The sequence below is a fragment of the Grus americana genome, chromosome 1 (genome assembly GCF_028858705.1).
Source record: "Grus americana isolate bGruAme1 chromosome 1, bGruAme1.mat, whole genome shotgun sequence".
In the NCBI taxonomy this organism is placed as follows: domain Eukaryota; kingdom Metazoa; phylum Chordata; class Aves; order Gruiformes; family Gruidae; genus Grus; species Grus americana.
This window is the reverse complement of record NC_072852.1, coordinates 172,910,504-172,938,197: the sequence shown is the minus strand read 5'-3', so window position 1 is coordinate 172,938,197 and position 27,694 is coordinate 172,910,504. Positions and strand designations below refer to the sequence as shown.

Here is a 27,694-nt window from a genome sequence, read left to right as displayed (position 1 = left end):
CTGGTCACGTCAAACATCACAACAAATAAAATATCTCATTAATCCAGAACAACTGCAATCATATTATTGCACTTGATAAATATTACCATTCAATGGAAAAAGTGATTTTTTTTTTTTCTCCAATTACAAAGACACATGCAGCAGTAATTTTGGTAACATCTAAAATTTGTTAAATCATGGAACCTAAGCCAGACACCTAAATATTTTGAAATGTACTTGGTCATCTAACTTCCTCTGTGATATTCTATGCATTTTTTTCTAAGAGATTTATTTTAAAAAACATTTGATGTAAATACTAAAACTTCTGTAAGACTTCTTAAACTGTTTTATAACAAGCCAGATTCCCTCCTATTATAAAAACCTTACAAGCGATTTTCGTCTGTAGCAGTCAAAAAGTTTCAAATGCAATCACGTGCTGAAGTATGTTGCAGTGGAAAAAAAGGCAGCAGTATACCTGTAAAGCAGCCTCTTCAAGAATCTCAAGATCTTCTTCAAATTCATTACCTGCTGTAAAAATAGAACTTATTTTCACAACAAAAAAATAAACTTTTTTTTATAACAATAAATATTGCCATTTATCTACATATGGTGGAATGTAAAATTCAGTTGTGGTTAGTGAAGCCTTTTATACTACAAAATTTAAGTTTGCAAGATGATGTGTAACATTTTTTAACCAGCAATTGAAAGATTCATATTTTCAAGTAACATAGTAAACATGCAGTACTGTGTAGTTCAGTGCACAAGCAAATAAACAATATACATTATGCAAAACAAAAACTGAGTACTTGTCGTCTTATCTCCAAGACTATATGTATGGCAAGTCTTTGGATGTGACTAGATACTTTCAGAAAAAGATTTTGGAAGGTCAGGATGGTTTCTGGGAAGCAGTACCTATAAGTATGCACCAGCTGCTCCCTTTTAAGAACTTACCCTAGTAACAGTATTTGAAAACCTGATAAACTCTGCACAATTTTGTAAATTATGATTCCTCCCAAAACATAAAACTGAAATAGATTCTATTATACAATATTTCTTTCTCACAATTGCAACTCAAAAGTCTGATTCCAGGGTGACTAGAATTGCCAAACACAGTCTTTTAACAGAAAAGTAAAACAGATAAGGTTACCATATTTCTACTCTCTCTCAAAAACATGTCAGGCAATTCTACTAGTAAGAAACAAGAAAGAGAAATGGGAAGAATCAAGTCCTAAGATATTTTTTAAAATTCAAAGAAAAGAAGATATATAAAAACTCTGCTCTCAGAAATGACTTCTACCAAACTTGAAACAATTAAGTAAGTAATAATGTTAAATACATCGATCAATTCCACATTGCTGTTTGAGTTAGATCTTAGTCACAGACCAGATCTGCCTCTTGGGAAGAAGCAAAGATGCAAAGACTCAAAAATGTGAGTCTTGGAGAACTGGAAAGGAGGAAGTGTGAACTTTTGAACATGGCAACTCAAACAGTATTTGGGTGTACTTTCAAAGATAAAGTTTTCCTAATACATGAAAGAATCACTGTCTGGTCCACCTTCCCTTGGAGCAAAGACTAAAGCCTTCTTGATGTCCTTTCAAAACACTTTTTTTTCCTAATGGTTCCAGAGGAATACTTATATAAGTATTTGGCTATTTGTATACAGTATATACCCACTACAGCAATTATTAAAAAGCAAGGTCTTTGTGAAGGACAACCTCTTTAAAGTCAATATGCCAAGATAAATCATGCAAATAAAGCTGAAGATGGAAGGGTCCTACAAGGATGTCAATAAGAACTAGTAACTCTGATTTGAAGTCAGTTCAATCATCCTATTTTCCTTGACAGAAAGTTTCCAAACAAGTATTTTTTTTTTTTTTTAACTCCTATGATGCTCTTTGCACAACCTTCTACAAGTGTATCGGGTGAGAATTTTCAATGATGTGTTTCCTATTTCCTTTTCTTAAAATCCTGCCACATTCATGAAGTTTCTTATTGTCTTCATTAAAATCGCCAGGTTTTAAGAGCACTTAGTTGGATCCAGAGGTCTACAGAGTATCTGGGAAATGGAGCGGGATTTACTTCACCTACTTTTGGGCAGTGGAGAATGAGATAATGAGCTCAGACTTAGGTATTACAAGGTATCTAAGCTACTAGCTTACAGCTAGTTGCCTAACTTCTAAAGGCAAAGCTCAGAGTTCAGACATTGTGAGTTAAGCTGCTAATTCTTTTCTGGAGTGAGACTTTTTCTGAGGTTACTTTCTTTAGGCTGTATACATCCACACATGGAACAAAGGTAAAACTGTAGAAATTATAAAAAATTATAAAGTATGAGAAGTCTAACACAAAGGGCCTTCTTGTGTATATGCATTACAAGACAGTCTTTTATATGATTACACAGGTTTTTCTTAAAGGACACTCCATTCCATGAATAAGATGATACTGCTCTGCAGATGAGCAATAGCAATAATACAGTATTTTTTAAGACACCATTTCACTTGCAGCAAAAGGTAGAAGATACATAATTTAGAATGCAGAAAAAGGAAAAGTAGTCTGACAGTCATGTAAATGTTGCTCTAGAAAAACCACATTTTACCTCTTTTCCTGCTACAGTGTTTTTCTGAGACACCAAGCAAAACACATAAAGCAAAATTACAGACAACTGAAAATGATCTTAAAAAAGGCTACACAGCCGTTTACATCTGCAAACACTGCCACTGCACCTATAATTCACCACTCCTGTTTATTCACAGGGTTCAGCAGTCTTGTAGAGAAACAACACACAGGTGTGACGTCTGTCTGTCATTAGCTTTGTAATATTATCAGCAACACTAACGGACTTGGCTGAAGTCCTCGAGTTGGTGTTAGGTAAACAGGTCAGATGAATCAATGGTAATTACGTCACTAATCAGGAAACTCTTTACAAGCAATGCACCTATCCCTCCTCTCTTTCAGATCGGACACAACCACTTATATAGGCGGCTGAGACTGCATAGGTAACTTAACTGCATGTTTTATTTCAAATTCCTTCTACCTGAAAGCATATAAAGCCAATCTATGTACTACCTACTTCCTCTTCTTGTTTTAGACATTCAAAATTAGAACAAAACAAAAAACTCTTCAGAGAGAAGTATGAAGTATTTCAAACCTGGGAAATTAAGTTAGAAGAATTTCAATTTTTTTTTTTTTTTTTTTTGCATAGCAGAACAGGTATTGGGTTCTCCCATGTAAAATGGGTGCTAGGGAAGTCAACAAAACTAATGAGTTAATGTGGCTATTTGGAGGATAAGAGGAGAGGGAACTATTTAAACTACAGAATTGCCTGTACTTTTGAGAGAGAAATACAGATCTATCAGTGCAATTGAGGCGCCTATTTACAACATAAAGTAAGAAAATTGCACATTCAAATACACAAGCAAAATACGGGTTAAAAAATTCAAATTAGGTTTTGTGGTTATAATTGCACTCTGATCAATGCCCTCCTGCTCATTAATACACACTTCCAGTCTCATTAAAAGTATTTGAGCTCTCATTTGTACTCCTAAATTAAAATGATCAAAAAGATATCCTATTATAGATCATGAGCCCTTTTTTCCTATACACTACTGCTAATTAGGACAAATGCTATTACACAGAATATGACTTAATCACTAGAAAGCTGTAATTCAATCTCTGTATCCATTAATTTTCATAAACTTGTATTTTTCCTTGCATTTTTAATTGCAAACTTAGGTGCTGTATCTGTTGTAAAAGTATGTGGGTTTTTTTTGTAATCGTAAAAAAACCTACAGCACAAATATTTGAGACTCTAAGGTCTACAGATGCAATTTCAATTTTAAACAAGTCATTTTAAATTTTGAAATTTAATGCAGCAGGTGTTTTTCTTTCAGAAAGGTGTGGAGTGCAGGGAGAAAAATCAGTGAGAGAGAAATACAAATAAGATACCTGCACATTTGTGAAGTACCACGAGGAAACTGTAGGACATAGCTCGTACACTGATACACTACCTGTGGATGGGGTGAGTTGGTTCAGATTTAAATGACCAGGATTCCCTCCTCCCCATACACATATGAAGGGAACAGCGTAAGCAGAAAACACCACTTTATTAACTTGTTTGATTAATTCAGTTTTAAGAATCAATTTTGTATGATCATCTCTAACTAAAAGCAACATTAAGACTTAGAGGTAGTATTCATTCAGAAAACCCGAAACGATGAAGTAACAAAGTATATTCTTTGAGTAGGGCTTACCAATAGGAAGCGCTAGATCTTTCTTCATCAAAGCTGCTGCACATGATCCTCCTAAGTTGGCCAATTCTTTCTCCAGCTGAATAATACCCTTCAAATTGAAACAAATTTCAAAACAAAAATTGTTTCAGAAAATAGGACAATGAATGCATTTTCCTGACATTGCTTTATCCTGAGAAATATTGTGTGTTCCAGTTTGACTTTTCTCAGTGATATTCTTCCTACAACACACCTAGACTTTCATGTTTAGCTGTGACATGGGCCACAGTACCAAATTTTTAGAACAATTTCAACTAGGCAAGGCTATGAATAAATGAGTACTACGCTTCTGGTAGCCTAGCAAGAACATATAAAGATGATAATTGTCTTTTGTCTGTAATGTTAAAGAGAAAGGGAACTTCCTAACACAAAAAACCCTACTGATACATATTCAGATTGCAAAGCAATGCCTCTTCTAAGCTGTACGTATATACATACCACACAAGCTCACATTACCATCTTGTTCAAAGGTAGTACTGTTCATAACTTTTTCCCCCCTCTTCCCATTCTCTAGTTGGAAAGGCAAGGATGGCAAAAAGATTCCGTAATTTCCTTTTCTCCATTATAAATCCTAGGAGACGCCCTTAACAGTTTCTCCCTTCTATTGGCCCTGAAAGTTATTTCTTCCCACTGATGCTGCTCTTACGAGAAATAAGACGACTCCCCTCTGCACCCAGACTTGTCACTGAAAACACGTGAAAGTGTCTCCATCAGCATCTTTCAGCTCTATTTGTAAGGAAAAATAAAGAACAGACCATGCACAGTGTTACATGGAAGAAAGGAGGCTGGGTGCAAGGAGTGAGGAATGGCTAGGGAGATTGTAGCTACTTAAATTTATTTGATATTTTCCCTTCAACTTGTCCCAGCTACATGCAAGCACAACCTCTTTAATGTTGGTCACACAAAGGTGTTGACACTAACAGCAATTTTAAATTTTAAAGAAATCTGTGGGTGGTTCAGCACACCTCTGACAGATGCCTCTCATGGAAGGAAAAAAAAAACAACACCAAAAACCAGTGAGGGAGATGGGAAACCTCTGTCTGATGGATTTTCTAGGCAGACTTACAGAAACTGGCAATATATAGGATAGGCAAAAAAATCCTTCTTTTGAAAGTTTTCAAAATCAGTAACCCTAGACTTGCCTTGTATTCTCAGACTCCCAAGCAAACTGAAAAATCTCCAAAAATGCATTTTAAACTAAACCCTTGATAAACTGCATCTTTAGGACTCAAAACAGCAGGTTCTGAAATAGCAAGGAAGTAAAGATGTGAAACGTGGATCAACCCACCTGACAGTTCCTTGCTGTCTGAATACCCTTTATGCAGAAGGCAGTTCTTACATATATTTTGTAATTTAATAATGACCAACAAAAAGCCTTCTGTTTCATTCAGCAAAGCATAAATCTACAATTTTTGCAGAAATTCTAGGTTTAAACAAACTTTAATAGTTTAACTACACCTGACTCCTTGATGCGCTTGCTCACACTCAATGACATCTTTCAGTTTTTGCAGAGGCTTCCCTAACAATGAATGTCATACGATACAATATAGTTAGGTAACTGTGCCAGAAGCTTGTCCTTTGGAAGGAGAGAGAATCAGATGTGCAAAAATTAATCCCACTGAGTTGAATTACTAATACTTTGTTCCTTTAAGCTAGAGAAAACACAGTGGTCATCAAAACATATGCTTCTTTTTCTATCAGTGGTGACACTTCGGAAAATTGTCATCACAACATTCCCAAAAGAACAGGAAACTTGCATTGTGTGTCCAATTACTTAAGTTACTTAGGGAGGCTTAGGCCCGAGACGCAAGGTAGCTTAAACACTGTAAAATTTGCTTTTCTATTTATAGAATGTTAGAGTGTTTGGGCTATAAAAAGGTATGTTTGAAAGCAATTACTTGCAACTGTTCCTTGGATTATATAAGTAACATATCGGCTAGCATGTTTTAGCACTGAGCATTAAAAACATGCCAGCAAATTTCTTTGTAAATGCTTTTAAAAAGTTAATGATGTATATGAATCTGCATCTTTATTTCTGCTTAAGCAAAAATTATTAGTATTACTTCTCAAACACAGACTATTTAGATTATCTATAGGATTTATAAATCTGATTTGCTGCAAGCTGATGAGACCATCATAACTAATAGTTTTATGGTATGTTTTCTTATCTGATATGTTATGAAATTCCAAAGAATCTCACATTTTGAAAACATAAAGACATGATTTAGCTTGAGCAGAATCCAGGAATAAGATGAGGTACACTACCTCACAGAAGATTTAAGCAAGATGCAGATCTTCTGAAGTTCATGTGAAGTCATAGGCCCAAAGACTCCAAGATAAGGGAAGGGCTATTCTTCTGGAATTACTATAAAGCATATTAAGTATTTTTAGTAATCTCTTAAAATAAGCCAAAATAAAGCACTGGCCCAAGGACACGAAGAAATTTTATCTTCCCTTTGCAACAAAGAAACAGTGGTGGAAATGACTCATGTTCTTAAAGGCCAGATGAGGTGACCACTGTGCAAAATCTCAGGTAGCCTAAATGAGCACAGCCAGGGAGTTGGAGAGTTCTGCTACAAGTGAACATTGGTACGAGTGAAAAATAATGCAAGTCTGTTATCCTGTAAGTGGCAGTGACAGTAGAATACTAATCATCGTGTATCTGAAAGCCCCAATCCTTTGGATTTCTGATGGAAGACTGTCAGAATTTTAGGAAATTTCATATCCCATTGACATACTAGATAAAAATCATGTTTTGTATTTGCAGACTGTCACAGTTATTTAAAAAAAAAAAAAGCCATTCAGATATTCAGATTAAAGAATTCCAAACAAATAATGTCTGTAACAAAAAATGTTAAAAACTTATATGAAATTAATTTAAAAATATTTTGCTAATGTTACTTCATCAGAAGTGGAAATACAAATATTTTTACCAAAAAAATTAGCCTTATAGGAGAGAATTAATTTGTGCAGCAAGTAACCATTTCACTTTTTCCTTACCTCATCAGATCCTGGACTAAATTCATATCCAATTGCAAAACATTTGAAACCGTAAAAACAAGCCTTTTCATCTTTCACGTAGTCTGAAGCAGTCTCCAGAGAAAAAAGAGCTTCATTTCCTTATAGGAAGTAAAAGGATAAAGTGAATAAATAAATCATTTACTATTTCTCCTCTTTTTGTATGTTTCTTCTACATGAGCATATATCAAACCCAGGCTTTATATATAACATGTAAAGTAAAACCACAAATAACATGCAAATCAACACTTCAAACAAGAAACTTAATATAAACATAATCAAGTGATGTACAACCAATGGCTCATAATGAACGCTTGTTAGCTTGAAGACACTTTTTTCTGCAAAATTATCTTAGAAAACAAAGTTGAAAAATCAAACTTTCTTTAGTTATTTTAATAATTCACATTATGACAAATTGTTGCAGTATCTATTCATTACCTGGCAATACTAATACCATGGTAGGCCATCCTGAAGATCCAGAGAATTTTTTCAGTTCTATCCATGAATTAAGGTTTTCATGAACAGAAGCATGCTTTGGTCCAAATCCCAGACTCTGTGCAATTCTGACAGGAATTAGTAAACGAAGAACATCCTCTGATTGAGCCGTGCCACACTGAGTGTCAAACTCTATTGTTATCCACCTGACACATTCAGGAAAAGTCACCTAAAACAAAACAATAGCCTAATTATGTGCAAGTTTGGGGGCTTGTTGAGTTTTTTTTTTTACATTTGTTTCTTCATTTCCATTCAGTTTTAACTCTTTAGGCTATGAAAGTGATTCAATTATGTAATTCTGTGCAGTTGTTTTGATATGCTTTAGATTAACATTAACCTAATTTGTTCTTTGAAATTCAGATATACCTGAAATGCTTTACACCTTACTGAATTAAGATCATGTATCATAACTTATGTTCAGATTAAGTATTTGCACTTATGATACCATTTGTGATTGTTTTTAAGAGCTCTGCAGAGGATCATTAAACAAAAGAACCACAGACTACTACAAATATTTAACTCTCAAATACCTTTTTAAATGCAAACTTCAAACACACACATTCACTATCTGTTTTGCGCAATCCTAGAGAAGTACACAGCAGCTGAATCACATCTGTGAGTATGGCCTGCAGTACGATAGCATATAGCTATAGAAATTCAGAAGCAGTAATAACTAAGCCTAAGGTTTCAGATGAGCTCCATAAATTTTTAGAACAATACTAAGCATCATTGCATCAGGAAGATCGTATGATGACAACATTTTCTGCAGTGGATGTCTTGCTGTCTCACAGGACAAGCAAGTGGAATAGTAATTAATGATGTCCTCCAGCTCTTAGAAGATTCCAGGTTTGCCACCTCTCGATTTACTGTCATGGAATCAATGAGACTGCAGAACTCACTATTTCAAGAACTGAAACATGGAATTTATCTCTCAGGCATGGAATTTATGCCTCAGACCTTTACTCAACTAGAAAAAAAACCCCACTCTTTCTCTACTGACGTTGAGGAAAATCTAGTTTTATTGCAATAGCCATCCATGTAAGACAGAATAAATCTTACTCACTGACTTAATACAGTTAAAAGGACTTCAGAGACTTTTGCAATGTCAAATCATGGTCCAAGTGGATGTAATTAATGAAGAATTTAAATTGGCAGACCAGCAATAGCCAGCATAGGGATCCCTACACTATAATGCATATTAATTTGACTAGAATTGACATTAGCTGTTTTTACAAAGCATTGTTTTAGCATAAGGTAAGAAAGCCTGAGATATGGTTAGATCATATACACAAAAAGACTTCCAACATTTACAATCTGTACACTTAGAGCAAAGAAACTGTGCATGACAATAGAAAAATCTAAGACTGAGCAAATTTAGGGACTTACAGTAGATACCTGCATTAGGGGATTAAAACTACACTAGTTTCCACCATACTTTCCACTATACATACTGGACAAACAGAGGTTTCTCCAGAAAGCAGTAATAATATAGGAAACTGTCTCTTACATTAGACAGTATGAATTATCATCAATGGCAACAATGTTTCAGATAGCAATGTTGATGAAACAAAACTCATGCGTCAAAAGCTTTGAAGAAAATGCATACGTGCTTAGAAATGGTGCTTACCTTATAGTGAGTAACGCAGGCAGGTTTATAGGGATGCTCACTTTCTACAACAGCATAGTGATTGGAGGTAGTACAAGCTGAAAGCCCTTGCTCTGGTTGGTTTCCAGTAGTGCTGTCTGTAGACTGATTTGGGTTAAAAGCTGGAGGGGCGTATTTTTGATTCAGAACTGCCACAGAAGGAAGTAACTGTTGTACCAGGCCAAAGACCTCAACAGCAACCTGTAACATAACACCACAGGCAATAAAGTATTACTTATGACTGGGTGAAAACAATACTCACAAACTTATCTTTCTCTACAATGGTTATTTTGGATTTTCTCAGAATATCATTACCACAATTTGTTCGATCATCTTCCAATTCTGCATCTACACAATCCTGACAGAAAAGGCACCACTACATTAATCTCAAATACTCCTCTTGGAGACTTGCCAAAGCAGAAATAAAATGTATCTGTAGGCAACTGTAACATACCTTCACTAAAACACCTTTTTTAATACTGAAAAGCCGTAACATTAACAAACAATAAGCATGAGTTGAGAGAAAGCAAATACCCTATTGAAGTCATAGTCCAGTTGTACTTTGTTTTATAACAACATTAGTATTGGGTTTTTTTCAAATATTCAACATATTTTACTGCATGTAGTATTAAGTATTGTGTTGTTCTCTAATATTTATGACATTTTCAAAGGAGAGGAACACTTCTAATGCAAGACTACTGGTTATAAATTCCAGTTCCTCACAGTAACAAGGTTAACTAAAACTTGTAACTATTTTTAATGAAATTAATCTGGTAGATTTTAAGTGGCCAGTCCTCTTTCTTCCCTCTTTAAAGAGAAGTTAGAAGAGAGTTTACAGTTCATGAAAAAGCAATAAAAGGCAATAGTGCCTACTAGCTAAGGATTAATGACGTTTAGAAATCTAATAATAGATTTCAAGAGTGTTCCAGACCAGGCATACAGAAGAAACCTCTGCCACTGACAAGTAAGGATATTTTTATTTATAGCTGAATTCTTCCCATCTCTAAATTTGATTGAAATAATCTTAATGAGCCGCTACCATGGGTTTGGATATTTTTTGTAAAAATAGGATTTACATAATATAAATAACATTTCACCCAACCAATATTCATCAATGAGTCATAAATGCAGATCCTTCTAACTTTTTATCTTTTCCTACTGTTAAAGCCTGTCATCTTTCCCTCTGCCTTAAGATATATATTTTTTTCATAAAGTCTTCAATTTTAGTTAAAAAAGAGTAATTTTTAAAACATGACATGTTTTTAGAATTCTTGACTCTTGGAAAATTCATAATGAGTCACATGGTCAAATATAAACCACTAATTCATAAAATCATAAGAAATTAAGATTTTTAGAGTAAGCTTTTGCCTTGTATAACATTCTTGAAGTTCTTCAGTAATTTCTATTGAGGAGCATACCTTGGGAATAGCTGCTGCCACTGGTCCTATGTAGGCTATTATGAGGGGAAGCAGCATTGAAAACAGACTGGAAGAGCTGAGTAGTTCTGGAATGTCTTCAGCTAAACAAAGATAATTACAACACAGGCATTATTAATAAATGTACCATCTTATTTTTCTGGTTTGCCTCTTACGAGTTAAACTTCTGGTTTCTAAACTGTTTTTGCTTCAAATGATTTTCATTATCTAGGCATTGTCAAATTCTAAAGCTGCGAAGTTCACCTGAGATAAGCATACCATTATGTACAGTTCTCTGATAAAAAATTTCTTCCTCTTAGAGCCTAATTTTATTGCACTCTTTGCCATTTTGTGAAACTGTGTTCATATTTTCTATCATATAAAAGCTAGCACAACAAGCTCCTCCCAGCCCTCCAAATCAATTTTTATAGCACTATAGTGTGTTCTGGACATTTGGACAAGAATGGCTGAAGATAGTAGCTTAAAACCATTCAATTTTAAAGCTTAGGTCTACATTTCTCAAAAATGGATGTTTAAGTGCTTACAAAAATGCATTACATTCACTAGTCTTCCTGATTACCACTACTGTGCAAAACTTGCAATAAAATTTGGAACTGACCCATCATAGCATATCTTTCAGAAATAAAGACTCTTACCAGCTTTAATATGATACTTGCTAAACGAGCAAATTTATACAAGGTATCTGCCTATGATATCTCAAGTGCAACTCAATGACTTAGTTACAGTTTGATACCTACAGTAATGACAGATTAGAAAAATATTCTTTGGAAAGCAAAAGAGAAATACCACAATTTCTGTATCACTGATATTCTACTAATTATCTCTTGTATCCAAGAAAGTTGTTTCGAAAAGTAAGTTTTGAAAGTCAATTTTCAAAAGTCTTACCATCTACAGCAAGAGCCCTGTGCAACAGGTCTTTGGCTGCTCGTACAACAGCGCTCACGACAGAAAGAGCCCTGCTACAATTTTTATCTTCTTCATTAGCTTTGCTCAAAAGCTGTGATTGCAGATCTCCATCATACTCACTCCTGGATGGTGGATTAAGTTACAGTAAGTTCACAAAATAAAAAAATATATTAAAAAACCATGACTGACTGATTTTTGGCACAGAATAAGTAAAACAATTAATTTATGATAAAACAATAATGGAAACAATCAAAGAAACAGGATATTTTGGAGACAAAGCCTCAGTGTTAGGCCTTTGCAATAATTTTTTTTTTTTGGCAGAAAAATATGAAAAGCATGTTACTGAAATGTTTCTTTGAACTAGGTGCCCTTCAAACCACAGAAATGTATTAATTGGTATGCTCTTCCAAGCCCAACCACCTATTATCTTGATAAAAATAGAATAATACTAAATGCATCACAAAAACGAGTAAAACTCTTGCAATGGATATTCCTGCAGTATTGTAATGGGGAAAAAAGATTCTCCGTCCCTATTCTAAAGATTAATTTTGGTTTTGAAATGTAATCTTAGGCTTACCCTTAGCAAATAGTTTTTTCTTTGAAATCTACTCTATGTCAGATTAGGTTATCCTAAACAACATTATGCACAAAACTATTTCAATAAGGTATATAAAAGATCTGGTTTGATTTGCTTTTTCATAGCATCTGAATGATAATTATAAACTAATTCAAGCCCTCAATATGATAGTGATTCAGCCGTGGCATTGACAACAAAAATCACTTAGTCAACATGTAAAGCAAAATTTCCCATTCTCTTTTGGATTCCTTATGTTTGTCCAGAAAGATTTGATCTTTCATAATGCCATTCCAGAACATTAAGATTCCAGGACTGGCACCTCAGAATGCTCAAAAACTACTTGGAGCAGTTCAGTGCACAATAAGGATACTTATGTTTCTCTATGACTTAAATTAACCACTCTTACAATAAGATTTTTTGTTTTATTATTGGTCAATGTGTCCTAGAATTGTAGTTTTGCTGTCAGCCTAAACCCTTTTAAATTTGTATTTATTAGTGACTGACAGTGGGTGCAATTACAACTGGGTACAGTTCCAACAAATCCTTCCAAAGCATTTTGCTCTAATCAGAAGTGTGTTAACACACTTCTTTTAGTATGGCCTTTAAGGAACAATTCTATTTCTATTTGAGCATCCTTCAAGAAAAATCAAGTGCGAATCTTACTTGCTCTGTTCTATAATATTTGACTGCACCTACAGTTCCTTCACTGTAGACAAATCAAAACCTCAAGTCATTATATATCGAACTGGGAATCCTCAAACTGACTAAGTCCATAACTATAGTCATCCATCAGATAACATTTAGGTTTCTGTTGACCAAGTAAACTTCAAAAGACATTGTGATTACAGGCAGCAGTCTGCAAATTTTCCAAACAAAACTTAATTAAATTTATTCTGTAACAGTTCTTAGCTGTGCCATTACAGTCCTTCAAAAGCTTCTTAGAATTTTATCACAGTTGAAACAAAAAACTTGAGACTGTTCTCCTCTAAAGACAGCACTCTGGTGTGGGTTTTTTTGCCGTATGTTAGCTTATTATTAAGTAAGAATGCATTGAAGCTTCCATTTACTGAAGTTTTATGTCCTTTTCTGAAATCAAAGAAAATGTTTTTTTCTCCTTTATTCTCTCTTCTGATTATATAAAAGCAAAAATTCTAGGAGTGGGAATAATTTTTTTCTTTGTCTTCCTCCTTCTCACATTATATAATTATGATCCTTCATAATACAATTCCTCCAAATGCTGGAGAATTCCCTAAATACAGGTGTCTAAGATTCCAGAAGACTAAATCAATGAAAGTATCATGATATGCACCACTGTAATTCTGTTCCTTGATAAGCAATTACTGTTATTACTGACAAGCTGGATCTTTGAGTACAGCCAATCTCATGCTTTAAAAGAGTATCCTTTATCTTCAAATATACTGTTACTCTGATTTTGCTGGCAACTTTATTTCTTCGTATTTCACCTCCTTTAAAATTTTCTTAAGAGCAACATATTCTTGTGATTATTGGTCCAAAATACATCATTTGTTGTAGCATTACTTATTTTATCCTCTTCATCTTTTATTAGGTAGGTATATCTCGTGCATAATTAAATATCAAAGTAAATTACTACTCCTTGCTGCTTTTACTCCTTGGATCTAATGTTGATCAGCATTTTACCACAAAAATTGAGAACTGAGTAAAAGGCATGACATTTTTTCGCTGTACAGATAATGGTAGTAATTCATATATTCAGGTGCTGCCACATTTTGGAAATCACGTCTTCATGCATATCAGGGTAAGCACCTCAAAAATAAGAGCAATGCTTTCTGCAAAAGCAATACCTTAAGTGAATTCCTACCATCATTCTGAAAGGCTAAAATAAAGCTTCCCTGCAGGACAGTTAGACGTTTCAGTTGTGATTTCTCTTTTTATGCCTTTGAATTCTACAGTAAGAGAGACAGGTCCTATATAACCAGACCTTACTTCACTACATGATGCAATCCTTTCTAGCAACAAAGGAAGGAATTGAATGAAATCAGAGATAAACATTCCAGTGAGTATTCTCTTAAAAAACTCTTAGGTTATAGAAAAAACAGAGATTGAAATAGTGCATCTTACCAGACTCCCATATTACAGCTTTAAAGCAGTAGACAGTGGACCTTGTAAGAGGGGTCAACCATCAAATTATTTGGCAAATCAAAAAAAAAAGAGAATCTAAAAGAAGACTGGAAGAGGCACAACACCAGGTACAACTGGTGTCCTGAAAAACATCTTCACTAAATAACTTAAGTCTGAAACTACACTGGAAGAACACAGTATTGCTGTTAAAGAAGCTCTTTCCTCAAACACACTCCAGATGTATGTATTTCTGTTACTTCTCAAAAATACATGTGGTATAATAGCACTATGATGGTTTTATTCACTTTTCTTAGACATGGATCATGACAACACACAAACCTGTAATAAAGAATCTGTGGAATTTGTCCTCGCGTTTGGTTTGTGCCATTACTGCTCAGACTGCATGTACTAAATGTAAACGTTACACCATCCGGACACTGAACTGTGGTCATTCCTCCATCTCCATTGGCAGTCCGGCTTCCATAATTCCTCAAACGAACTGCGTATTTCACATTTTCCTTAAAAAGGAGAGCCAAAAATATGATGCAGGATAAACCAAGTGTGTAAGTTAGGCTTCATGATATTATGAAAGCTATTATTTTCAGACTCTCCAGTATTAATGTAAAAGTCCTTCAAAGCACTCTACCAATGAAATTAACTGAAAAAAGAGCCAGCATTTTACACGTCAAAGCTGTTCTGTGTTTCCAAACTATGGACCATAACTTAAGTAAAATATTACTTCTAATTACTTGAAGAGTGATCAGGTACCCAAGAAAATTAGCTACCAAATTGCACACACAAAAAGTGGTACATTCAAAAATATTCTAAATTACTAAATAATTACAATCTATTTTAGGCTATTATAAAAATTAAGATTTTTTTTTTGATGCCAAGATTTAAACTTTCCAGTTACAGGGGGAAAACGAGAATTTATAAATCAAAGATGTCAAGATTAATTTGTAAATGCGCACACAAAAAAACCCAATTTACGTTGAACCTTCTGATTTTTGTTACCTAAAGAAGTCATTTTATTTAAAGTATTATTTAAATAAGTTCCTTTATTTACCTTCAGTGGCACAACTTTGTCAAGCCTTATTTCAGCTATGTCACTGGGAGAATCATCTGTGGTGTAAGTTCCTTTAACCAACTCTAAAGATGTCCATCTATGAGAATGAGTTGAATCTCCAGTATGATCACTCTGATTCAAAGAAACAAAGTAATTTTAAGATATTTATAATGTAAATACATGACCCATTTATGCAATTGTGCAAGTGTTATTTTCTTGAATAAATTGTTACACACAGTGTTACAAATAAAACAAAGCTGAAAACCTTTCAGGGTCAACAGTAAAGCCTTTCTACTGAAAAAGAAATTACTGAGCAGAGATACTAATTTTCCATAGCAACCTATATGCTTGCCCTTTGGAAGAGATTAGAACGGTCAGTTAAAGTGAACAATTGGGTGTAAAAGAACAGAGGTCCTTCTTCATTACAAGAACACACAATACAGGTTTTACGCTTCTTTTAAGAGAGTAGTTCAAGAACCCATGAAAAATCTGTAGCTATAGCCCAACCATGCTTGGTTTAAAACGTTTTAACTTGGTTTCCTTTATTTCTTATGTTCCTTTGCAGTTTGCAGATAGATAACTGGTACTTATTTACATTTAGCTCCAAGAAGTAAAAAGCTCACTATACTTCAAATATTATATGTAATAAAGTAAGATTAAGACAATAACCAAGATAAGGACCCTACTGGATATGGTATGGAACTTGCAATACCACAAAAATCACCACCACAAGCAAAAAAAAACCCAAACCTACTACCAGTGCACTGTTTTACTGGTAGCTTAGACTGTATAAGAATATTACAATATTACTTTGTAAAACACACTATGAAACACTCTGATATTACTTTTGTTCATTTTTTTTTTTCAAATGTAGTACTTACATCATCAACTAGTACTTCCAACTCATACTCATGAATGCCCCCTCCACCATAAACAGAAAATCCTACTACAACTACACCAGGTTTGTCCACAGAGAAACATATTGCATCGGGGGATCCATTCCCAGTATTCCAGCTTCTTCCCTGACTTGTTTTAGTGAATCGGTTTGGAGTGGATTTGACAGAATGGAGAGAGTTCAGCCCATCAACCTGTGGAAAGTTAAATACAAGCAACACAAAAAGTTAGTGGCTAAACACTAGACTGCTTTAATAAAGCAAAGTTAAGTGAATTAAATTACTAGATTTTCAACTGGGTAAATTTTAACAGTCAACTGATAAAACAAAAGATGTCACTATTGGGGCTTCTATTCAATCTTGGCTAAAAAGAAAAAAGGAAGCATAATTTCTGATAATTAGGAATTAAGCAGGAATAATTAGGAATCCAATTCCTAACTTTTTCAAGTATTTAAATATGTATTTCATAGGATGACTTAGCATAAAAGCTTAACTGTGCTTCAAGAATAGTTACATATTTCGCCTTCGGTAAGGTCAAGATCAGAAGAAAGATACAGATCTTACATAACAGTAAAAACATCCTTTATCAAGGTGTTATCAAAAGTTGGGTTCTTTCAGTGAAAAAAAATCTTCTGATAATATGCAGACTGTGACATACTGTCCTGGTTTTGGCTGGGATAGAGTTAATTTTCTTCCTAGCAGCTGGTATAGTGCTGCATTGTGGGTTTAGGATGAGAATAAAGTTGATAACACACTGATGGTTTAGTTGTTACCAAGCAGACAAGGACTTCTCAGCTTCTCATACTGCCCTGCCAAGGAGAAGGTGGGGGGCACTCAAGAAGTTGGGAGGGGACACGGCCAGGACAGCTGACCCAAAGTGGCCAAAGGGATATTCCATACCATACGACATCATGCTCCATATATAACTGGGGGGTTGGCCAGGAGGCAGCATGGCTCAGGAACTAGCTGAGCATCAGCTCTAGGTGGTGAGCAATTGTGCTGTGCATCACCTGTTTTGTATATACTTTTATCATTATTATTACTCTCTTCCTTTTCTGTCCCATTAAACTGTTTTTATCTCAACGCATGAGTTTCACCTTTTTTGTTTTTTTTCTCTTTCTTTCTTTCTTTCCGATTCTCTCCCCCATCCCACTGTGGGGAGGGGAGGGAAGTGAACGAATGGCTGTGTGGTTGTTTTAGCTGCTTGACAGGTTAAATGACGACACATGCCTTTAATAAAATCAAATACATTTCTATCATTTAACAACATTATAGTGTCATAAAACGGAACTTCCGTGATTATGAATCTCAGGATTTTAAAAAGTTGAACTCAGTACTACTCTCAATTTTTGAATAGAAAGCAAATAAACTGGAAAAAACTCTAATGAAGACTTGTAAAAAAATATAAAAATGTTATACATATATAACATTGCGTATATAAAGGAAGAGATGTGTAAGGAATATCTTTATACATATAAAGGAGGAAGACACAATGCATAAACAAAACACATTACAAGTTCTGACAGGTAATCAAAAGCAGATTGCGTTAGAACTCACAAGGCACCCATGATACCCTCAGAGGCAGAGATGCTCAGGGATGTGGCACTGCCTCCACTGAACACCGAACAAATACATTCTGAGTGTGCATGTGCAGACACACGGGTGCAAAAAGAAAAGTATTCCAAACAAAACTGTCATTTTTTAAACAATTCACAGTATTTTTCAGTCATAATGAAATAGCTAATGATCAACGGTATTTCCTTTGTACTGTGTACACAGGCTTTTAAAACTATGTTAAACATCTGAAAACTATTGAGAATTCCAGCATCTATGAAAAATCTGCATACCTATGTAATTGCTGTCACAGCCTGTATCAGATTCATAACATATACTTGTCCTGAAAGACTTCTAGGAATGATTTTACGGAAACTTTACCTCAGATCCTAATGCTGATGCTGTAAGCTCACTCACAATACTAGCAAGCAACCCACAGGTATTAGAAACCAGATGTGAAGAGAAAAGTTCATTTTCTCGTCTAAGGCTGTTCCGGACTGGCAAAACAACAATGACCAACATCTTTTCCAGCACTTCCCGAAAGCTTGTCATCCCTGAAACATTTTCTTCACTCTGCATTATGAAAAGAAAAATGACAAATGACCTAGCAGTGACATACACTCTTTTTCAAAATGGTTATCTGTCATTCCAAAGAAGGAAAAAATAAAATAAGCTCTACTGACAGAAATCAAAGGTTTGTCTTTCTCACCATTTTGCCTCCCAAAAATATCCTGGTAGTGAACAGCAAAGAGAATCAGGTCAAGCAAACCTGTAGAGACACCTGCACAGAACTCTTTCTATCTTTAGCAGTTAAGAGGTAGCTGTATTCAAGACAGAAATACTATCTTTGCATTTAATAGCTTTTGGGCATTTTTTTCTTCATCAACTTGTGCGTGTGCTTTCTAAGTCCGTGAAAACATGAAAACTGGATAAAATACGTTTCTGAAACAAACCATCTAGCAACAAAACATTCAGGCAAATTCAGCTACATCCTTATCAAGATAAAACTTCAACTTGCATAACTGTTTTCAGTTGCAAAGTAAAACACGTTGTTAAATTTTTAGAATATATCCTAACCTGACTAAGTTTTTCCATGTGTGCAACCAAAAGAGGAAAACGATGGGCCAGAGCAGAGTCATTCTCAGTGCTGACTTGTTTGACCATTGACCGCAGCAATGCCTCTCCATCATAAGCGATTGGAAAGATAGAGGTCAGTTTTACTGAAGTATGGCAGAGAGCAGACATAACAGCAGCAAGAAGCCGGCTACTGGAGGTTTTGAAGTTTGCTTCCTGGATGTCCTAAAAAGATAAATAGAAGTGAACAGAATGGCACCGTTGCATTCAAAGTAAATGAGGGAGAAACTACTTTTGAAAGGAACTTTCCGGTTTTATAGTGATTATAAAAATAATGTAGATAAAGAATTTCATATTGTGTTAACTTTCCTGTGAATTTTACATTATCTTCTCTCATGAGCTTCCATTTAGAGATTTAAAATTGGAATAATTAGAATTTGTTGGTTGACATGGTTTAAAATAATAAACCCATTTAAAATTATTTTTGAAATTATGGCACCCTTTGAAGACAAAGCACTTATTCTAATGAAACAAACAATTTAATTAGAATAATATATTAAAGAACTGATTCTTTCTTGGATTTTTAGATACTAAATGAATTTTCATGCAAAGAAGCAAATTGCTTACATCTCACTGCAATCAATGCAAGCAAGCAACAACACAACAACAATGTTTAGATGTGGGATGCTCATTGATAATAAGCAAGATACTTATAAGAAAGTTGTTGATTATAGAATAATATTGCCAGCTTCTCATGTACTTTGCTGGATCAGAGCACTTTTTTAACATTTAATAATGAGAAATTACTCAAGTATTAATGATGAGTACAAAAAGTGCCACGTATATGCTCCTAAGGAACATGCAACAAGAGTAATCACATAGGCATGGCCTCAATACTGAAAAAGCTGGTGCTGACAGTTACTAGCACCACAATTTTCTTCACTGTCCCAGAGAGAAACTTACCACTCTAGCAAAGTTCCTAGCTCTTGTTGAACTTAGACAACTTTTTTTTTTTTTAAATTTTTTTTTAAAATAAAAACACCCAACCAATTATTAAAAAAAAAAAACAAAAACAAACCACATCAAATTCAAGTTGCAAACCCTGTTTATCAGGGAGTGTAGTGATAGGACAAGGAGTAATGGGTTTAAGCTGAAGGAAGGAAGGTTTAGATTAGACATTAGGAAGAAATTCTTTACTGTGAGGGTGGTGAGGCACTGGAACAGGTTGCCCAGAGAAGCTGTGGATGCCCCATCCCTGGAAGTGTTTAAGGCCAGGTTGGATGGGGCTGTGGGCAACCTGGTCTAGTGGAGGGTGTCCCTGCCCGTGGCAGGGGGGTTGGAACTACATGATCTTTGAGGTCCCTTCCAACCCAAACCATTCTGTGATTCTATAAACACAAAAAAAGGAATGAAGTTTGAAATACTGCTTGGCTTCTCTCTGAGCAAAAGGGCAAGCTAAGTTGTAATATTTACTTGTGCAATTTCAATGTACCTGGTCCAAACAATTCAGCAAGTCACAAAGACATGCCCACTGGAGAGCTGGTGTTGGGTAAAATGAATGAAAGCAAGCTGTGAATGTATTATGGCATTCCTGAAGAACAGCTTCTAAAAGACTGAGGGGCTGACTGAGATATCCTTGTGGATCGTTGTCCAACTTCACCATGCAATGATCAACTCCCTCAGACAAAATTTTTCTCAGCAAGGTCCTAGTTTTTCCAATGCAATCTGCTAGTTTGCTGGTTTCTTCTACAACCGCCTTAGCCGTAGCTAGAAGGTTACACAAAGAGGAGTGTTAAATGTACAAGAAATTAAACATTTTCATATTAAAATGCATATTTTACATACAAATAAAACTAAAATTTAGCCACACTGATGAATGTACATTCAGAGCGGTTAATTTCAAAAGGAAAACAGTGAAGGGTGTTAAACTACATCAAAGAAACCTGAGTATCAAAAACTTCCAATTTTCCAGTCTTTCATAATATATGCTGCATTTTAATATGAGCGTTGTTAAACTACAGGCATGAAAAACACACACTCTCTTTCAAATTTAAATTGTGCTCACCACCAAAGCAGCTACTATATAATGAAATGGGAAAAAAGAAGATACAAATAGTCCAAAGGAACTCAACTGGCAAGCTAAACAAGAAATTAAAATACACATTACAGTGTAAACATGTGGTGTTGGACACTTGGTTATGCAGATAATTGCACATATCCCATTTCTGACAGCAAGTCTCTTAATTGCTCCAATAAAACCATCTGTATAAGCAATTTCATCTTATGGCACACCCTACATGAATACTTAGATCAAATTTTGAATCTCCTGTAGATTATTATTTGCTGATAAAGATGTGTCATGGTTTAACTGCAGCTGAAACCAGAGCAATATGAAACAAGTGAATTAAGAGGAATACCTGATATTGGATATATTTCACAGGTGTAGACCCTCAGCAACCTCAGGCAGCAAGTGCCCACAAAACGCAACCTTTCTAAATCTAGAAGAGTAGCAGTGTATTGGAATCCTTTAAGTCCACGGAGTTCTTCAACTCCCAGCACCAGTGTTGTCCAGCTCCAGTGAAGAATGCTCAATAAAGATTCAAAGCATTCCTATTTCAGGGTATGAAGGATACAGAAAACATATTTTTGTGTTAAAAACAAAAAGCGAACTTTCAGCATCAGAATAAGATGAAAAGCAGATAGCATCTATATCCATGTTTATTATGAAAACATATTTATGTCTATACGCATCTACTATACAACACACAAATCCTATTTGCTTGAGAATAAAAAAGAGCACTGAGAATGCAGGGAATACCTCACTGTAACACCACGCGAAAAACAATTTATAACATATGTTATAATGTTACGTGTGTGGAAGTCTCAGTTATTTAAGAACTAACAGGTGTTTGTATTCGCCTGTAGTACAGATTTTTCAGTTTTACTTGCTTTGTCTGCTTATGAGTAGTGTAATACCTACTGTTAACAGAATACATTCTTGTCATAACAGTAAAGACTTCTCAGGGCTGTCTTTGCCTTGTTTTAAACAGTTACCATCTGCAGGATCATGGGAACTAGATCACATTTACAGTACTTGAAAGTTCAACAGAAGCATATGATAGTCCACAAGAAATTTGAGGATTTAAAAGGGTTTTTTTGTCCAAAAATATTTCTACTATTTTTAATCATGGTTGGTAGTTTCATAAATTTGTGCCTCAGAAGGCAAACTACAAGGATTTGGTATTGAGTATCTTCAAGCTGCAGGTATACCTTCAAGCTGCAACAATCAAGATGATTGTTCAAAGTTTGTTATAAAATGCCTAATGCAGCAGAAAGCCAAACCTCTCCTTTTATCCCAGTTCAGATCCATGGTGAGGAATAACATCAGCAAGATAACAAAGAGGGAGGATACAATGTGAAGTATTAAAAGTCACAGAAGTTCATAGTTTAATGCAAGTATTTTTAAGCAAACATATATTAAGAGTAGCTATTAATATGTCGATAACATGATTACTAAAAATGCAAATTGTGTAGATAAGACATTTCTAGAAGAAACATGAACAGGAGAAGATCATCCTGGTCATTAGAGAATACCGAAGAAATGGAGAATACATAAATAAGAGAAAGCAAGCTGGTTAAGGAAATTGGATTGTGAGTGGAGGCAACTTCAGTGTAACTATCAGTTGAGAATATTGACAATACATGCAATGCAGCATAAAATATAAACCAGGATGGAACTAAAAATAATCATTGCTTGTAACAGATAAGGAAGGGATTGTACTTCAAAATCACAAAGATGGAATTGGCCTTATCCTGCATTTTTGACTGCATTATCCTGCATTTTTGACTGCATTATCCTGCATTTTTGACTGCATTATCCTGCATTTTTGACTGCATTATCCTGCATTTTTGACTGCATTATCCTGCATTTTTGACTGCATTATCCTGCATTTGACTAACCTCCTTGTATGTGAAGAACTGCAGACTATCTTCTATTAATAGTTGCAGTTCACTGTGCCTATTAATACTCCTTACTTCAGCTTATCAAAGTTTAATTAAATGTTATCTGATCCTCAATGTATATTGGAATGCATCCAAGAAGATGAATGTCACCAATGACTAAATTAATGACAGTAATTTAAAAGCCTTGGAAGAGACCATATAGTAAAGCTCCCTCAAAACTCTAAAAAGCCTGCTAGCATTAATTTCTTGGCAGAGAGTAGGGCTTGTACATTGAATACAACCGGTAAGTATGAACTCAACCCCACACCCTCAAAAAACCCCCAAAAACTAAGTAGTTCACACATGAAAAGTAAACACATTAACTAGGCTCTCATTCTCAGTTCAATACAAAGCTTAGCTTAAAGTTTACATCTGAAATAGTCAGAAAAAGACAAAAAATACAATGTTCTATATATCAGTGTACCTAACTTCTGCTTGATAAAGCAGCCAGAAAAAAATCATTAGTTACTTCTACATGTACATCTTCCAATTTTCTAAGTATGAATGAACTTGCAGGAAACACAGAAGTTTCTTGGCAATACTCACCACTGAGACAGTTCTGGCAAAAGATCTCTTTAAAATGTGCACGGGTTCACTGGTTTGCTGTTTTCCTTTGGATGCACTGCCATCACTCGTTGGCAGCCTGGAAGAACAATTTAAGAACTGACTTGAAATCTGCACCATGATTTTGCTGTTTGTATTGTTCACATGGAATGAAAATGGAAGAAAAAGTTTAAGGTAATTATCCAATGTTCAATTTCAGCATAGTTTCCTCCAATTCCTAATCCCTCTAGACAAGCAAATATCTTTAAATCCATTCAACTGGTAGAATTATGACAACTGATAATAAAGTTGAGATCTAATTACAGATGAAATTATTACAAGTATTTACTCTATTTCTTCAGATGACATTTTTAAGACTAGAAATGTTATTCCTCAAAGAACACCAGTTTATTGGTATGTCTAGGGCATGTGCTTATTTTTACTTTGAGATATCAAGGCATAACAAGCATCCAGAACTAACACTATTTTTTTGTCTATTAGTATTTGTGGAAATAAACTCAATCTACACCTCTTGCAGGCAGGTGCAAGTTTGAGCATACCTTTATCTCTTCAATTACACTCAAACTGCAATTCAAAAAGACAAAATTTTATGGACAATAGGAAAGAGAAAGAAGACAGAGGGGAACAAAGGGAAAATAACATTTTGAAGAACTCTGGTTCCTAGTAAAGAAGTAGTCTTCTCTCTTTTGCTTACTGGGTCCCTGAGCCTATTCGTAACTCTGAAGTGTATGGGATGTTGTTTGGAATTAAAATATCCAAAGGTGGATTCCAAAGTCCCTCACTATGAACGCAAAACTAATAGAGGCAGTACCTGTTTATTGCACCACCTTTCTTTTTGTGCCACTCATGGCTCTTCAGCCATATCCTTCCTTCAGAGGCCTCAAGGCTTGTTTGTCTTTGGCAACAGCCATCTCTCCATAGAAATTACTCAAATGATTAAGCGGTTATGCCAGGACTTTATGTGCATCAGTCAAAATGAAACCTTCGTCTGGAGAGATAGGGGTCTACGGACAATAAAGCTTACCTGCACAAGTGAGCTGTTCTGATAAGGGACCCTAAAAAGGCCATGCTTAGAAAGGACATAGCAATAGAAGTGGTATAAAGAAATTCCAAGTTTCAAAATTAACATGGGAGCAGGAAGGGAGGAATACATATACACACACACAAAAAATATAAACATTGGGTCTTGTATATATCTGAGGAAATCTGAAAAATATATTAGCAATACAATGAAAGAGTTCTTGCTTTTTAAAACATTTTTAAAAGGTTATGTTTAAAACATAACATTTATCATGGGAATAATAAATTTATGGTAACTTATTGTAAAGCACAATTCGTTTTGTTTTGGGTTTGGCTTTTTTTTCCTCATTAAAATCATCTGTTTGATAGTATACTGCTTCTAAACTGAGGCCTACCAAATAGAATACTTCCCAACTGGCAAAAAAAAATGAAGCATGTTAGATGAAATCATGAGGCTCTACAGAACTAAATTAAAGTCTCAGAACATAATATACAAAGAATGACCTCTTAAAGAAAAACTGCAAAGAAATAAATGTTGGTATAATGGATTTATTACTTTTCTCAAAGACACTAAGTTTTCCCTAAATTTTTCAGATACTGATTTCCTTAGCTTAATACAATAATAATTTCATGAAACATATGCTTACTTTAACAGGGCCTCTGTTTAAAACACATGTCAATAAATTGTTCTACATAGAGGTCAAAATATTACCTGTATAGTAACTGTGGGATCTGCCCTGCGTTAACGTCTGTACCATTATTTGATTTCTTGGAACTTTTGAACTGAAAGACAACACTGAAAGAGAAATAATTTAATTATTATTCAAGCAATATTCGATCGCTTCTTTTGCATTAAAAAAAATAGAAAAAACTATACCCATCATCTGTAGTAATAGAGGCCTGTCCATGAGATCCACAATCACTGCTAGGTCCTGACACTCTTGCCCAGGCTACATACCACCAGCCAGCTTGTAGGAGTACTGGTTCATCAAACATCATTGCATACTTCTCTCTGGGAGAAGTAAATTTTGAAAAAGATACATATGAATTAGTCTTTAGGTTCATCTTTAATGAATTACACCCTGCTTATAAAATAAAATTTAAAAATTAATGGCAGTAAGTTATTAATCTCAAATATCTATTTATATTCAACATCTAAAAATATTTTGTTGAAAAATACTGTAGTAGTTAAAAAAATAGTAATTTAGAAGGACCTACAAATGCCTAAGTCTAGCTTGATCTTGCCTTTTGAAACAATCAGATAACAAATGCCAAATACAGTAAGGAGAGATTAAGTTAAATTAACACACACAAACCCAATTACATTTAATACATAATACTGCAAGTAAAGTATCAATTATATTCTTCTAATTTAATTTCAGAAAATGTTGGGTAAATTTTTGTAAGTTACAACAGCTTATACAGAAATTCTTAGGAATTACACATGAATAATAAAGAAAGTAATAGAATATATGCTTAGGGGTATTGATACATAAGAATTAAACCTAAAAGAATTAGTCATGGATGATATGTTAAATTATTTCATAACAGGGAATGAAAAAGTAGCTAAAACATGGCTAACCCCATCCATATGCACAAAATCTTTCATGCAATAACTGCTTGTATTCTAATTAACTGAAGCACAATAACTCTTCTTTTGGTTATGATAATTTCATATTGCAATAAATTTAATGATGAGTTGTTTAATGCAAATACCCATTTGTGCTTGAAAGCACCTTTTTGATGGAAATACTCAAAATAGCTGCTGCAACGTTTTGTTTGTCTTGTCTTCTCATCACTGGAATATGGGGTTTGACTTTGATTTATACAAGAGCAACTGCAAGAATATTTTTCCTTCTTTTAATTTAGTACCTTAATGGCTTGGTGAGGTATTTGGTGTTTTACTACTTTACCTAACACATTTTATTTAAGTTTTACATCACTTGCTACAAACTTGTAACAATGCAGATAATCTCTGTTGATATTTAAAATGATTTTAAAATGCGTATGAAAAAGTAAAAGTAAGGATCAAGAAGTAGGTAAGGAAAACATCTTACCTAGCAGCACAATCATACGCTAAGACGTCTGTTTCAGCAAGAAGGTCTCCATCAGTCTCATGGTCTCCCCCATCTGGACCCAATTCAAACAACTGGTGGAGTAACAAAAAAGATAAAATACATCTTAGCTGCTAGAAACCTCATAATACCACTTTTTTCTGTCTAGCATACTGGAGATTGTCTACTACTATTCTTTCCTGTTCCCAAAAATAATGGCTAGTTACTACCATTGACAGGCAAATTCCGATCTGGAAGTCAGGATTTTGTAATGTCATTAACTGTTTAATAGCAATTGACACTGACCTCCCAGCCTTATGCCCAGATACATTCTTAAGTGGAGAAACTCCCTAAATCTTCTAGACAAGTCAAACACAGAGCATCTAAAAAAGGCAAAGTTAGGCAGAAGGTACAGGCTTTCCATCATAAACTGAAATGCACTGAAGATATACGCAACTTCTCTGGAAAGGGACAGCTTGACTGTTTGGCAGAGCTAGTAAATAGCGTCATAAATGGAGACTTGGACAAAAGATCATACCTTTTTGAAAAGAACTTGGGTTTTTTAGTCAAAAACCACTTCCACAGTTTGATCAGTTTGAAAAAGGACCACAATACATGTCTATGACTTCTCTTGCAAATGCCTATGTAATATACAGTTTATCTGTGGTAGGACTGGCAAATCTTATCTTGACTATAAGCTAATCCTAGACAACCAGAAACAAATTGAAAAAATAACACTAGAGTGCTGTCATAGGGTTACTACCTTTAGTATTTAAACATTAGTCATGCTTTTGTTTTGTTTGTTAAGTTTCTTGGCTTTCCCTAACCATTTGCAATTCTCAGAGCGTTAAACTAGAATGAAGTACAACTGCTTATTTTGGATCTCCTGTTGTCTTATGCAAATGTTACGGCTAAGCATATGCCATTCATTTCCCTAAACCAAACCTTAAAACCTGTTCAGCTGCAAATAGAGAAAGAAAACTCAATAACCCACTAAATGACAAGTAACAACAATAACATATTCTGAA

General features: G+C 34.7%; 1 protein-coding gene across 16 annotated transcripts in view; it reads right to left on the bottom strand.

The window, feature by feature from the left end:
- Nucleotides 1–27,694, bottom strand: part of MYCBP2 (MYC binding protein 2) — a 205,067-nt gene that overhangs the window by 84,906 nt on the left and 92,467 nt on the right. For 12 of the 16 annotated variants that reach the window (XM_054825908.1, XM_054825926.1, XM_054825935.1 and 9 more), the window contains 18 exons: nucleotides 26,670–26,761; nucleotides 25,490–25,624; nucleotides 25,325–25,408; nucleotides 23,575–23,671; nucleotides 21,444–21,636; nucleotides 20,519–20,793; nucleotides 19,030–19,251; nucleotides 18,334–18,525; nucleotides 16,387–16,593; nucleotides 15,506–15,637; nucleotides 14,779–14,957; nucleotides 11,742–11,884; nucleotides 10,839–10,939; nucleotides 9,403–9,621; nucleotides 7,719–7,944; nucleotides 7,263–7,381; nucleotides 4,227–4,314; nucleotides 455–507 (listed from right to left, as the gene is read on the bottom strand). In XM_054825908.1, the coding sequence (XP_054681883.1) occupies nucleotides 455–507; nucleotides 4,227–4,314; nucleotides 7,263–7,381; nucleotides 7,719–7,944; nucleotides 9,403–9,621; nucleotides 10,839–10,939; nucleotides 11,742–11,884; nucleotides 14,779–14,957; nucleotides 15,506–15,637; nucleotides 16,387–16,593; nucleotides 18,334–18,525; nucleotides 19,030–19,251; nucleotides 20,519–20,793; nucleotides 21,444–21,636; nucleotides 23,575–23,671; nucleotides 25,325–25,408; nucleotides 25,490–25,624; nucleotides 26,670–26,761 (2,757 nt within the window). The remainder of the gene's footprint in view (nucleotides 1–454; nucleotides 508–4,226; nucleotides 4,315–7,262; nucleotides 7,382–7,718; nucleotides 7,945–9,402; nucleotides 9,622–10,838; nucleotides 10,940–11,741; nucleotides 11,885–14,778; nucleotides 14,958–15,505; nucleotides 15,638–16,386; nucleotides 16,594–18,333; nucleotides 18,526–19,029; nucleotides 19,252–20,518; nucleotides 20,794–21,443; nucleotides 21,637–23,574; nucleotides 23,672–25,324; nucleotides 25,409–25,489; nucleotides 25,625–26,669; nucleotides 26,762–27,694) is intronic. The other 4 variants (XM_054825916.1, XM_054826000.1, XM_054826041.1 and 1 more) reach the window with 1 other exon arrangement.